General features: G+C 32.5%; 2 protein-coding genes across 2 annotated transcripts; one reads left to right on the top strand and one right to left on the bottom strand.

Moving 5' to 3' along the window:
* Positions 1-5,393: 5,393 nt before the first annotated feature.
* Positions 5,394-6,306, top strand: LOC133803486 (ethylene-responsive transcription factor ERF020-like). Its single transcript, XM_062241546.1, has one exon. The coding sequence runs from the start codon at positions 5,497-5,499 to the stop codon at positions 6,019-6,021; it is 525 nt and encodes a 174-aa protein (XP_062097530.1). The 5' UTR covers positions 5,394-5,496; the 3' UTR covers positions 6,022-6,306.
* Positions 6,307-7,600: 1,294 nt separating this feature from the next.
* Positions 7,601-10,180, bottom strand: LOC133804447 (11-beta-hydroxysteroid dehydrogenase B-like). The gene is made up of 6 exons (XM_062242609.1): positions 9,851-10,180; positions 9,251-9,443; positions 8,802-8,887; positions 8,548-8,679; positions 8,148-8,312; positions 7,601-8,037 (listed from the first exon to the last, which is right to left on the bottom strand). Exons 1-6 carry the CDS (start codon positions 10,031-10,033, stop codon positions 7,711-7,713), a joined length of 1,086 nt encoding a protein of 361 aa, XP_062098593.1. The 5' UTR covers positions 10,034-10,180; the 3' UTR covers positions 7,601-7,710.
* Positions 10,181-13,485: the final 3,305 nt, after the last annotated feature.

Here is a 13,485-nt window from a genome sequence, read left to right as displayed (position 1 = left end):
AAAATAAATAATAACTACAACATTAAAAAACCATACACATCCAAGGAAACTAGTTACTTTAAAAGTTAACCAGCTACATTACAACATTACAATATGTATAATACAAAAACAAATCAAAATTAAAACAAGAACACTTAAAAATCACAAATAAAAATGATTACGTAGCAGAAGTAGAAATAGACAATCACAAAAAAATAAATCAATTACATCCAAAAACTAACTAGTTACCTTGAACATTAAACAACACATGAAATGCATACACTGCTAAGGTAACCAGTAACATGTAGACTTACTAAGCTACATTAGAACCTATACAAGGCAAAAAAAATCAACTATAAAACATCAACACCTAAAAATCAAACTTAAAAATGATTGTTTACAATCATTATAAACAAAAACTCACAAAAGAAACCAATTACATACCAAAAGTAACCAGTTACCTATAAAATTACACAACACATGAAAAAGCATACACAACTACGGAAACCAATTACTTGTAAACTTAACAAACTACATTACAACCTATACAAAGAAAAAATTTCACAAATAAATGATCACTTAGCATCATTAAAAACAGACACTCTAAAAAAGGAACCAATTACTTACCAAAGTAACTGGTTACCTTAACAAATAAACAACACATTTAAAATATGAATAATCTCAAAGTAACCAGTTACCTATAACCAAAAGAAATATAAATAAACCACAATAAACAAAAATATAGAAACCAGTTACTAAGCATGTAATAATTTGTTAACTAAACAACCTACTAAGAAAAAAAAAACATTAAAACATGAAAATAAGATACTAAAATACCTGATTGTTAGTCTCATCAATAATCACAGGTCCACAGGGCTTCAATCCTCCCCCAGAACTTCGAGGAGAACGACGCAATTTTACTGACGGTCCAGCCTCATCAGTGGACTTAGAAGGGCCAGCATCCCCTCCCTTTTGAACCATTTCTACAAAAACACAAAAAAAGAATATTAAAACAACATACACGATATAACTTCTAGCTTTATAGATTTGAAGCACTGATTTCTTAACTCAATGAAAAATATGTGTATAAATTCAGTACATTACCCGAATAATGCCGATAGTTTAAGAAACACAACTATATATATTTACTAAAGTATGGTCAAGATTATTTTCGCTTGACAAACTAAAGAAATTTACAAAAAAAAAATCTAGTTGGCTAATCCTCAACCACAACAAGTTGCTTAAGCAGGAATTCTCCAAGCCAATTAAGTCAACATTTCCATCTTCTCAATCCTCAATTATTCTTGCAAATAAATAATACATAGACAACTCATGCTCATGTTAACTTTATATATATACACACACACACATAACTTATCCTCATCACATTTCACATAATAAATCATTGAGTGGAGTTTCACAAACTCGTGTGAGTTACCACACGTATTCAAAACAGTGGATGATCATCAAGGATAATCGTAACAGCCCCAAATCATGAATTTCCTAATCAAGTAACCAAGAAGAATGCAGTACCCAACCTTCAACACATGAATCGACTCCGATCAAACATTTAATTTTCAAATATGATAGAAAAATACAATACCCAAAATGAGGGGTAGGTAAACAACATACCTGAGGCTTAAACATCGATCGTCGACCGCGAGACCACCGTTCGACTCTGATCACCGCACTTGAAGACTTTTGTCCGCTTTCGTTCGCCGATGTTGCAAGGATCAGCAACCTAGAAAATGCCATAACTGCTGAAGGAGAAATCGCACAGAGAGGAGAGAGGAGAGAGAATGAGGTAAAAATGAAATTAGTAAAGTAAATATTTTAGTTAAAAAGTAATAAAAAGAAAACATAAAAACAAGTAAAAAAATGTAAAAAACTGAAAATGTAAAACTTTTGAATGAATAATAAATAAAATAATTTTTTTTTTACATAACTACCCTTCTACTTTAATAAACTCTCATTAGTAATTAAAATATGGCATAATAAGGATTTGTTACAAAAATATGGGAAAAAAACTCATAAAAGTGATTAAATTCATAAAACCCATAGAATAACTTTTTTTTTTAAAGAAGCCATATTTTTGCAAAGTTTGTTAAAAAGACCATATAAAATGTAATTTCCACACAAAAATTGGTACTTAAGTGCAACTATTAATAAATATTTGGTATTATTGCCGCCAAAATTAAAGAATTGGTACTTAGTGAAACTATTAACAAATATTTGGTATTTTTGCTGCCGGAAAAAAGAATTGGCATATAAGTGAAAGTATTTGAAAATATTTGATATTTTTGCTGCCGGAAAAAAGAATTGGCATATAAGTGAAAGTATTTGAAAATATTTTGTATTTTTGCCACCATTATCCCTATTATTTATTACATGAAAATTTGAAATTTCGCCAATAAAATTAAATAAAATATTTTGTCAAAAAAAATATTAAAAAAAATGTATTAATTAGGGTTTATATTTTTTTGGAGCCTGTGTTTTGTTGTATTACCTGTCTGTATTTTGTGTTTTGACAAATTTTTTTAACCCAGTGTTTTGTAAAATAATTCAAATAGACTCATAAATTCAATTTTGATGAATAAAAAATTGAATATAACAACATAGTTGTTAGATAGAATGATTTTTTTTTTTTTTCTGAATTGTGTAGTTTGATGAATTATTTGTGATTTTAGTTCAGGAAACTTTGACCAAAATCGGGTTTAAAGTTCTATTTGGACTATTTTATAAAACACATGATCCAAAAAGTAATTTGTCAAAATACAAGATTCAAACAGGTAATGGAACAAATCACAGAGTCAACAAAAAAAATATTACTACAAAACCCCCCATTTGTGTCAGTCAAACGTGTCAGTCAAAGTCATTGACTGACGCGGTTGACTCAGTTTGAGCATTTGCGTCATTTATAAGACTAACGCTGTTAAAAATTTCATTTGTGTCAGTTTGTAGCTAATGCAAACAAGTGCATTTGTGTCAGTGCAAAACCGACACAAATGCACTTGTTTGCGTCAGCTACAAACTAACACAAATGCTATTTTTAACAGCGTCAGTCTTATAAATGACGCAAATGTCTTTTTATTTGGTGGTGGGTCTCTTTCTCTCATTTTTTTTTTCCTTTCTAATATATTTTCCATTGTAGGTGGTGGTCATGGTTATAGCTTAAGATTAGGGTGGTGGTGGTGGGTCCTCGGTGGAGGCAATTAGTGGAGAAATTTTTCTGTTTTGTTTGATTTTTGTTTGTGTAAACTCTTGATATTTGAAAAAAAAAATGTAAAAATTATGAAGTATTGAGACTTGTAATATCTATGATAATATCTTATTTTTGTATAAATTGTCATTTGCTTAGAGTTTGTAAATTTGTTTTGTATTTTGTATTTTGTATTCAATCAATTTTGAGTTTGATATTGTATTTTTTATATTATAAGTTTGGTTTTGAAGTAAATAAATATAGTTTTGTTTGGTGGTGGTTTTTTAAAATATTTTATTTTATTTTATTTTTTTTAATATACCATTTGCATCACTGCCCAACTAACCCAAACCTGACATTTGTGACAGTTCTCCACTGACGCAAATGACAGGTGTTTGCGTCAGTGAGGAACTGCCACAAATGTCAGATTTGCGTCAGCAAAGCACTGACGCAAATGACAAGTTGATTTACGTCATGTGATTTTGCGTCACTTTTAAAACTGACGCAAAAAATCAACTGTGGCAGTTGAGAATTGACGCAAATGACCATTTTGTAGTAGTGGTAAACCCTTATTATTATTAAGGTTTATACATTTTTAGACTCTATGTAATGAAGAAAAAATTGAATATAATAACACAGTTGCTAGGAAAAATTATTTTATTTTTGTTTTAAATTGTTAGTTTTGTGAATTATTTGTAGTTTTAGCTCATAAAACTTTAACTAAAATCAAGTTTATGATTCTATTTGATCCATTTTACAAAATACAGGGTCCAAAAAGTCATTTGTCAAACTACATAGTCCAAACAATTAGTGAGACAAAACATAGATAAAAAAAAAAAATCTTATTATTATTATTATTATTATTATTCCTTTACTGTGAATAAAATAGTAAAAGAGGACCGGGTCTTTTACGTTGCGACTAAATGCGCATACTTGAAAGTTGAAATAAATACTTCAGGTTAAAAAATTCAATTCCCAGTGGACATTTTCGCACGTGTTGATTCCACAATCAAAAGTTACTCCATTGTTTTATGCTTTATTCGTCGATGGCTTTCCCATTTACGCACATTTTTTAATTGTACATAAATTATATAATAAAAATACAGTATATACTTTAGGAAATAACTTATAATAAAATTATTCTGATAAATTTAAAAAATTTAGAAATAAAATAATAAATGTGATATATGATAGAGCATTATCGATTTTGTTTATATATGTAAAAGGTTGATTGATTTATTTTTTAGAAGAATAATTGGTGGAGTTTAATATTTCCATGTATGTAGAATTTTATTAGTTTAAATTTTGTAGTTGCAATTAATTAACACATTATCATGTATATTTATATTTTTTGTATAATGTGCAAGTATTCCTAACATTACTTATTAGTACTCTTGTCTCTCATAACTACTTTTTTTTTAATAAAAACAGAATATAAACAAGCCTAATCAAACTAACTTATAAAGGAAAAGAAATATCCAAGATGATTAACTTTGATCGAGTAACAATTCAACCACCAGAGTTTAATTTTGATTATTGGGCACCACACAATTGTTGTTGCCATTTTAAGTTTTCGTTTATATAAATACAGTTCACTTTTGACAATTTAATATACCGCATCAAAGAATATTGTGATAATATATTTATACAAATATTAATGCTGAATTCATTTTTTAATGCAAAATATATTTAATTTAACATAATAGCAAATTATTATTTAGGATAAGTGTCTAACCTATTCCTCCTATACAAATGTCGTAGAGTAATAAATAATATAAGTCGTATAAATTTTCCAACACGTTTCATGACATTAATCAGTACTGCTAGTACTATCCTCAACTTGTCTACATGATATGTCTTTGTAAAACCCACCGTCCATTCTCTGACAATTATTATATCATTGTTTATATTAATGAACTATTATTTCCAAATTGGATGATGAAACTGGTCTTAGCTTTGACCATGGAAAATTTTGACCTTCCCCACCATCATCTCAGAAAACAATCCAAGCCACTAAATTAATTGAAAGTCCACCTCCAGCAGGAGAGAGAAAAAAGTTAATATAGTTTTATTATTATTTTATTTTGAGCTGTGGAAAGTCTTGACTTTCTTGTAAAGCTTCTTCTAACACTATATTCTTCAATTATCTCAATAAACATCTCCACAGCGCTGACAATATATATATATATATTTATTTATATGTATCCCTCATCATTCCCCACTTCTTTATCTCGTGATATTTGTAGCTAACAACAAACCACTTCTTTTAGCCCTAGAAAGTGGACAGAGAGTTCTTTTTAAAAGAGAAGAAGAAAAAAATGAGTTATGACTCGGAAGAGAGCAGACCCAACTCGGCTCCTGCTACGAAGTACAAGGGGATACGAAGAAGGAAGTGGGGCAAATGGGTATCCGAAATCAGAGTTCCAGGCACCCAAAGCCGACTCTGGTTAGGCTCCTACGCGACTGCAGAGGCAGCGGCGGTGGCCCACGACGTTGCGTTTTACTGTCTTCGAAGACCCTTAACGTCGGAGGGTCTCAACTTCCCTATGATGCTGCCGGCAGCTGGTCTTCCGGGGAACATGTCACCGAGGTCAGTGCAGAAGGCGGCTTCCGACGCCGGCATGGCAATCGACGCCCAGGTTCAGTTGCCGTCGTCAGCAGGGAATTCGCCTGGGACAGAACAGAAAGTGACGAGTGGAGTTCAAAACGGTGCGTTTTGTAGCACGGATCAGACTCTGCTTTGGGGCGACGTGGGAGCAAGCTCTGGGACGTGGGAAGGGTGCGAGGTGGAACTGGGACCCGATGCAGAGGCCTTGAGCATTTCTATTGAAGATTATCTCTAATAATATAATATGATAGAACTAATTTTGGGTCTTTTGTAGGACCCTTGCTTGCATACTTATTTGTATATACCCAGAAAGAAAATCACCAACTATGGAAGAGTGATACTTTTTACTAGTTTTTTAGCCAATAATAATAAATATAATGCAGACATTATTTGTGTTTTTGCATATATTACCATTTAGTTAGTGATTTTAAATCTTAACCATTTGGATGAGATGAAGGAAGATGACTTATGTTAATGATTATAAGAAGAAAAGAAAATATCAACAAAAACATTTTCCCCACCACTGTTCCAAATTAATTAATTCTCAAGTTTTATATTCTTATTTCAATTATTAATTATGTCACACTATTTAGTTAAAGTAATGGTAATATAATTTAAAAATGTGACAAGTGGTGATGATGTGATTATTTCGAGACAAAAAAAAATTATACATATTATTCACATTTTGATACGTAAGAACGATAAGTTTAGTATGCTAATACTGGAAACACCTTTTAATTAAAGACTCGACACCATAACCTAATTAAAACTCTTGACGAAGATCTATCATGATAAAATTACAAGAATCTAGACTTTCTTTTAAGTCCCGTGGTCACGTAATTGAATTAAGTCAATAATATTAAGGATCGCCTTTTATCAACGGGGATATATGCATTGTAATTAAGATTATCTACTTCCCTTTCCGAGAAAAAGAAAAGAAAAGATTATCTATTCAATTATAGTGTCTCGCATTTATTCATTAGTTACGTACTAATTCAAACACAAATGAATTATTTAGACATTCATTGATGAAACACTAAAATTAATCTTCCATGGCGTTACAATTATCGAAAGAGAGACACTTTATAGGAGAGAGACGTTATAACAGTTCTACTACTCTGAAGGGTCATCTTCTTAAGAGTCGTGACTATAATGAATAGTTCTTTGAACTTTTTTTTTTTTTTTAACAAAAAAAAAGAAGAAAAGTATCTTTGAATATTTGCAAGAGCCACAAAGTAACTCTATGACACTTACTAGAGTTTCTCATCACTAAAAGCCACGGCAATTTTAATAAGCCTTACCATGATCTTTTTTTTTTTTGACTCGCTAACAGTAGCCCACGGCTTGTTTGGTATCATTTATTTAACCATAAATGGAAAGACTCTGTTTTTTTTTTCTTCTAAATAATAATAATGAAAAAACTTTCGATGGATTTCAATTCTCCCGCTCAGCAGCCTACATATCCGTTTCCATTGAATTGGTCAATAGCTTATGTCTATGGGTCATTTAAAATTTTATCATATATTTTTATTTTGGGGTCCACGTTGACCCGAGCCTTCGATCCATATGGTTTAAAATTCACAACCGAGTAATATACGTATAGGTACTCACTTACGTCACTTGCTTCTAGAACCCCCCATTTGCTTGTAAGTTCCTAGTACAGTCACATTAATTAATGTAATGACTATACTTGGAACCTGAAAGCAAACAGTCACGTGAATATTTATTAATGACACAAACTCACCCAGAAGCTCAAGTTTATTGTCTAACTTTATTGAACAAGAGTGTGAGTAACGAGAGAGAGAAATCCAGTAAGAAAGGTTTAAAAAGAAAAAAGATCGAATTTAAACAAACAAAACATTTATAAGCTAATCAACCATGCACATCAACCATGATACTGGCTCTTTTTACTTTGGGGGTCTTATTATTCATATTTTAGCTGGTGAGGGGGGCTGAGAGGAGAGAAGGTAAGGGGTACCCCTGTGATGAGAGTCTTCCTAGGAGAGGTGCCCTCTAATAAGGCCCTTTCGGCAACAACAGGCCTCCCAGTGCCCACTAGGGAAGTACTTCTCCTAGTACCATTGGGTGAGAGAAGCAAACGGAAAGTCCAGTTGAGAATCTTTGGAGCAAACACCCTGTATAGTAGGAATATGTCATACCAACTTGGAAACTTTACGTATGGATCTCCTTTACAAGCCCCAGAAACTATCAACTTTGCAAACTTCTCCACTGGACCACCAATCACATGGACCTAAAAACGAAGTAATTCTATATAGTATTAGTACTAGCTAGTCATGAATGGTTCTTTCATATGTATGGTTTTCAATTTTGATGAAGAAAGATATTCTGATTTTATTTCACCTCTCTTTCTTCCTTCCATTGCATCTCAGCACCTTCTTCTAGCATGAATTTGCCACCACTTATCTCACTCCCGATCCAGCCATGTGTGGCGATTGTTATTCCCACTTCATCTTTTACTTCGAATCTCAGTGTCTCGTAAAAGTTTATTAGAGCCGCCTTTGCCGCCTACGCAATCATTGCAATTATCAATTTTTGTTTAGTTGATCATATACAATAATATCAAGCATACAAAAAAAAAAAGAAAAAAAAAGAAAAGAGAAAGCAATAACATCTGGTTTGAAAAATTATGTACATATGTAAGTGTTTATAACCCTGTTTTGGCTTAAGCAGTATATAACATGAAAAAGTGAGTCAAGGCCAGTGATTCTACATCAAGGTCAGATATATTTCATTTACTCACAGCATATAAGCTCATTCTAGGCAGAGGTAACCAGTTCTCTACTGAGGCATTAACAATGACTCGACCATTGCTTCGGTATAGGTAAGGAAGAGCCACAAATGTTGGATAAACATTTCCCCAAAAGTTAATGTCCTGAAAAAGCAATGAGAGGAAACTTTAGGACCAAAAACACAGTTATTAATATTTAAGGAGATACATTACATAATAAGGTCAACTAGTTATTTGGGGTTCAATATATGAATTGTTATTCTTACCAACAAGTGGGGAAAGACAGATGTATCAGTCACTTCTTCGAAGTAGAATGTGTGACCCAAACTTACTGTGTTCACTAGATGGTCCACTGCAAAATCAGAACACAATGAGATCCCATTAGGGGAAGTGATTATTGATTAAAAGAAATTGGTCGTAAATAAATTACTAAACTCCATGTTGTCAAAATTCAGCACTGTCCAACTGTGGGATAACATTTATATTCCAAGTCTTCTAATAGGAGTCACCCAATGAGTGACCGTAGGAAACTTTGGTACACCAAATGCTGGGGCAAAGTTTAGTGTCATAAATTTATACTCTTTATTTATATCTTTTTAAAGTGGGTCAAATTATTTAGAGTAAGGAGATTAGTGAATACACTATACATATGAAATATACATATATATATATATATTAATGTACTTTACGTGTGTACAGTATAAATAGTAAATACCATGGCCATGGAAGTTGATGGTTTCATTGAGAAATCTCCTGCAATCATCTTCCTTGACAACATCTGCAGCTATAATCATCACATGCTTTGCCCCTATAAGCCGTGCATTCTCGCTGATTCCTCTCAGTCTATTCTCTCTTCTTGCAACTAATACAAGATTTGCCCCTCTTTTTGCATACTCGTATGCAATTTGCTGCACATTTTTTTAAAAAAAAACTATTAAATACCAATAAATTAGTTATATGCTTTTTTTTTCCTTTCTTTCTTAAAAGATGACTTAAAATCTTAGTATCTTTGAATCCTACTTCCCTATGAGAAATTTTACTAATTTTAAAAAATGACCTACCGAAGAAGAAGTAACAATAAGTAAGAATGATATTTGGCATATTAGTCCTACAATTCATTTTACAATCTCAATTTTTTTTTTCAAACAAAGATAGTAATAAAAAAGAGCACATTTTAAAAAAAAAGTAATTATAACTAGCTTCCGTGAGACAAAAAAAAAAAAACTTAATTGTTAGAAAATTATAAGTTTAGGACTTAATAGAGACAAAATCTTAACAAATGGTATAATCTAGAGACCCATAAGTAAAAACATACCTCCCCAATTCCAGAAGAAGCTCCAGTGATAATGACCACTTTATCTTCCATATTCTCTTCGTTGAAGGTACTGTAAAGCCATTCACAAGCGCTGATAAAGCAGAGAGCTGGCCAAGCACAGGCCATCATCACCATACTCGTCGGGGGCACCACCCAATTCAGCACAGAGTTAACAAGATCCATTTTTTTCCCCTCCAAAAAAAGAAAAAAGATTAATACTTTTAATCGGTAAGACCAGAACTTTACAGAGAGAAAAGAAAATGAGATTTGGTGTGTTTGGGAACTGAAGAAGAGAGATCATAATAAAAAAACGAAAGAAAAAAGAGATAAGGGAGAGATCAAGTGATGAGAAGAGAAGAGAGGAAGAGAGAAAACTAGTGTGATGAGTTAGATTAAGATGAACATGATTACATGCATGTAATGGTAGGAGCACACGTGTTAAGATGATAGCTGAGGTTTCGACGGATGGAAGGACCTGTTTTGGATCTTCTTGCATGAACGCTCTGTATTATTAAAGCAGTTTCTATTTTGTTGAAACGTAGCACAGACTTCTGTCTTGCTAACACCTATCACCTATGCATATATGCATATACACTATTTTAAATAACATTTTGAGGCATAATTTTAGGGACTCATTTCTTATTAGTGAGTTGTCTTTGTACATTTGTGTTCTCTTTTATGAGCAAGTAAAAATTAAGTATTAATATATTGAAAATATTATGAGGTGAATGATAAATTATCACTTAAAATAAACAAAATGATTTGGGAAAATAATGAAATTTGTGTTAGTCTCTTATGGAAATTTGAGTACCTTTTTAAAAGGGAACATATAGAATTTCATATACTTAGTTTGATAAGTTGACAAGCAATGAGGCTCTCTCTTGAGCGCGTAGGGATGCAAATCATTGTGGGTGGAGCAAAAACGCATGTGATTTGTGTGCAAACACAAGTGCAGACCCATAAAGCTCAGTCTGCATTGGGTTTCTTTTGCAACATAGAATTTATATTTTCTTCCAAATTTGACCAGTACACTTGGTCCCCCTTCAAGGCTATAAATAGAGGGCTTCACCTCATTGTTTCACACACTAAATCAAAATCTCTCACTCAATTTTCAAAATTCTCTCTCTCTCTCTCTCTCTTGATCGAAATTCTCTTAGTTTTTGGTTGAAACTCCTCTGAGTTCATACCATCTGACGTCAAAGCTCTCTTAGTCTTTAGTCAGATCTTGGTGGTGTTCTTAGACATTGGTCAGTTCGTTGGGAGTAGAAACAAGGTGTTTAGCTACTGCCCATAGACCATTTTATCATGGGAAACATCGTTAGCAATCCTCTACGGTGAGGAAGCGTAATTGTTTTAAGGAGATAGTGTGGTACACTAAACTCGGTTTGACACAAAAGCAATATTTATTATACATGTGCTTTATATTATTTAGATATAATCATTTTCTCTCTTCATCTGTACTTCTCACAATATATGTTTATGTTAGTTATTTTATATCACTGTGACATATTATTTATTTTATTTATAAGCAACATCGCATGCCTATTTTCTAATAAGAACATGAACAGACAAGTCGCCACGTCGTTTTAGAACACCACAATTTTTGACGTGGCCCGATGATATAACTTGAAAACGATATTGATACAAATAAATGGGTGGGTGTAAGTATTTTTGTATCGATCCGTTTAACACGTATAATAAACTTGTCATTTTTAAGTAAACCTGCTTAAGTCGTAAGTAAATATTTAATTTTAAATTAAATTTAAAAGAAATCCTAAAATAACATTTTTTATAAAGGATTTGTTGAACACTTAAACTATGTATTATTTTTGTGTTACACCCAAATTTTGAGGATGAATAAATGAGCCCCGAAATGTACGCTCGAAAAAACAAGTATTGGCTGAACACTTGTATAAATATGCATGATTCCTAACTTGTTCTTGTTGGCAATCGAGCACAAGTTTAAAAGGCTCGAGCTTAAGCATCAAGCTCGAAAGAACAAATCTACTCCAACACATATGGGTATTATTCAAGCCTTAGTTGCAAGCTCGAAGGTATTGGTCTCCGAAGACTGAGTTCGATGAAACCACCAGCTGAGGAGGAGGCTGACCGAAATAACAAGCTCGAATTTATGTCGATCTCGAAAGCATGTTAACCTTGCATTCGAGGTCAACAACGCGTTTTCCATACTACAGCTGTTAGGAGATCCCTATTCTTTAGGGATTTGTTGTTATATGATAATTAAATCCCAATTATCATGGGATATTATGTATTTAATTACATTTATTTCATATTAGAATAATCAGTTGTAGCTTCCCTGAATCAAGGGAGGATATTCTCCTAACCAGGCCTATAAATGGCCTGGTATTTTTCATTTGTAGGCACGCACAATCTTGTACTAAGAATACTCTGTAGAATTGCTCTAAGAAAACTTTGAGGGAGTATTACGAATCAATAATATTGACTCATGGACTAGGCAGATTTTAACTACTGAACCACGTAAAAATCCTACTGTTCTTTTCTTCTTTTCTAAAACTTTGTTTAGTGCTGCCGTGAACAACCCAGGAGCTGGTGGGAGACCATTTCCCCAAATACCTGAGGAGCAAGCTCCTCACATTGAAGATTACCCACGGAGGCTTGGGAAGCAACCAATGACAGACCACGACATTGACAAGGGGAGTGTATCATCTGACTCTAGGGGGCGCCTGCTCCCAGTCTCGATGAGGACCTCTATTATACTCCTCAAAGGTACATTCCCATCATGGAACTGGAGAATCGCCAACTACGTCAGCAATTGGCAGAGGCCACAAGGCGCAATGAAGAATTAGCCAGGCAAGCCACCGAGGTCCAAGCGCCAATTTGAAGGCCCAGAGGACGTTCCCACGAGATCACGACCGCTAGAAGGGCAGAGCAAGGGGCTCAGTGGTATTTTGTCGCTCTTGGATATATAATATGATATGCTATGAAATTAGGAGTTAGATTCAATTTAATCTAGATTATTTAATTTGTGCTTTTAACATATACATCTTCCAGTTGCAATTAATGGTGTAGAATTGCAACTGTGTTTTGAATTAATATCAATATTAGAATAGGTTTTATAGCACTGCATCCTTACCTTGCCATGCACTTTATTTGATCATTTTCCCTATTCTGTCATTTTACTTTCACAAAATTCATTTCTTAAATTCTACTTTATTTTTATCTTTTATTTACTAATCTAATCTTTAGTTGTGTTTGCCTCTCTGTGGATACGACATAGCCCGATTACTACTGCGACCGCTTAGGAGTTATTGAGCGATATCAATTTTTGGCGTCGTTGCTAGGGAGGTAATTCTACAATTAAAGTTTGCATAGTAAATTAATCTTTTTTTTATTATTTAAAAAAAAGTAGTATACTTTTTTTTTTAAATTTCTCTTTTATTTTATTTTTCCTTAGTAATTTTTATTTTTAGTTCCTTTTTTTTATTTATTCATTTTTTAATTGTTTTATTTTATTTGTTTATTTTACTTTTAGGTTTATTTTTTATTTTTAGTTTGTTTATTTATTTATTTTTTTGGCTCATTTTTAGTTATTTATTTATTCTTTTTGTTTTGTTTTTGTTATTGTTTTATTTTATTTATTTATTTTACTTTTA

Source organism: Humulus lupulus, chromosome X (assembly GCF_963169125.1).
Source record: "Humulus lupulus chromosome X, drHumLupu1.1, whole genome shotgun sequence".
Classification (NCBI taxonomy): domain Eukaryota; kingdom Viridiplantae; phylum Streptophyta; class Magnoliopsida; order Rosales; family Cannabaceae; genus Humulus; species Humulus lupulus.
Note: the sequence above shows the minus strand (reverse complement) of the source record. Positions and strands in the feature narration are given on the sequence as shown.

Excerpts from the sequence above, each read along its gene's own strand:
- LOC133803486 (XM_062241546.1), top strand. The coding sequence starts at position 5,497 with ATGAGTTATGACTCGGAAGAGAGCAGACCCAACTCGGCTCCTGCTACG.
- LOC133804447 (XM_062242609.1), bottom strand. The coding sequence starts at position 10,033 with ATGGATCTTGTTAACTCTGTGCTGAATTGGGTGGTGCCCCCGACGAGT. Across the intron at positions 9,444-9,850 it reads CTTCTTCTGGAATTGGGGAG|CAAATTGCATACGAGTATGC; the intron begins GTATGTTTTTAC and ends AAAAATGTGCAG. Across the intron at positions 8,313-8,547 it reads CTAGAATGAGCTTATATGCT|GCGGCAAAGGCGGCTCTAAT; the intron begins GTGAGTAAATGA and ends ATGATTGCGTAG.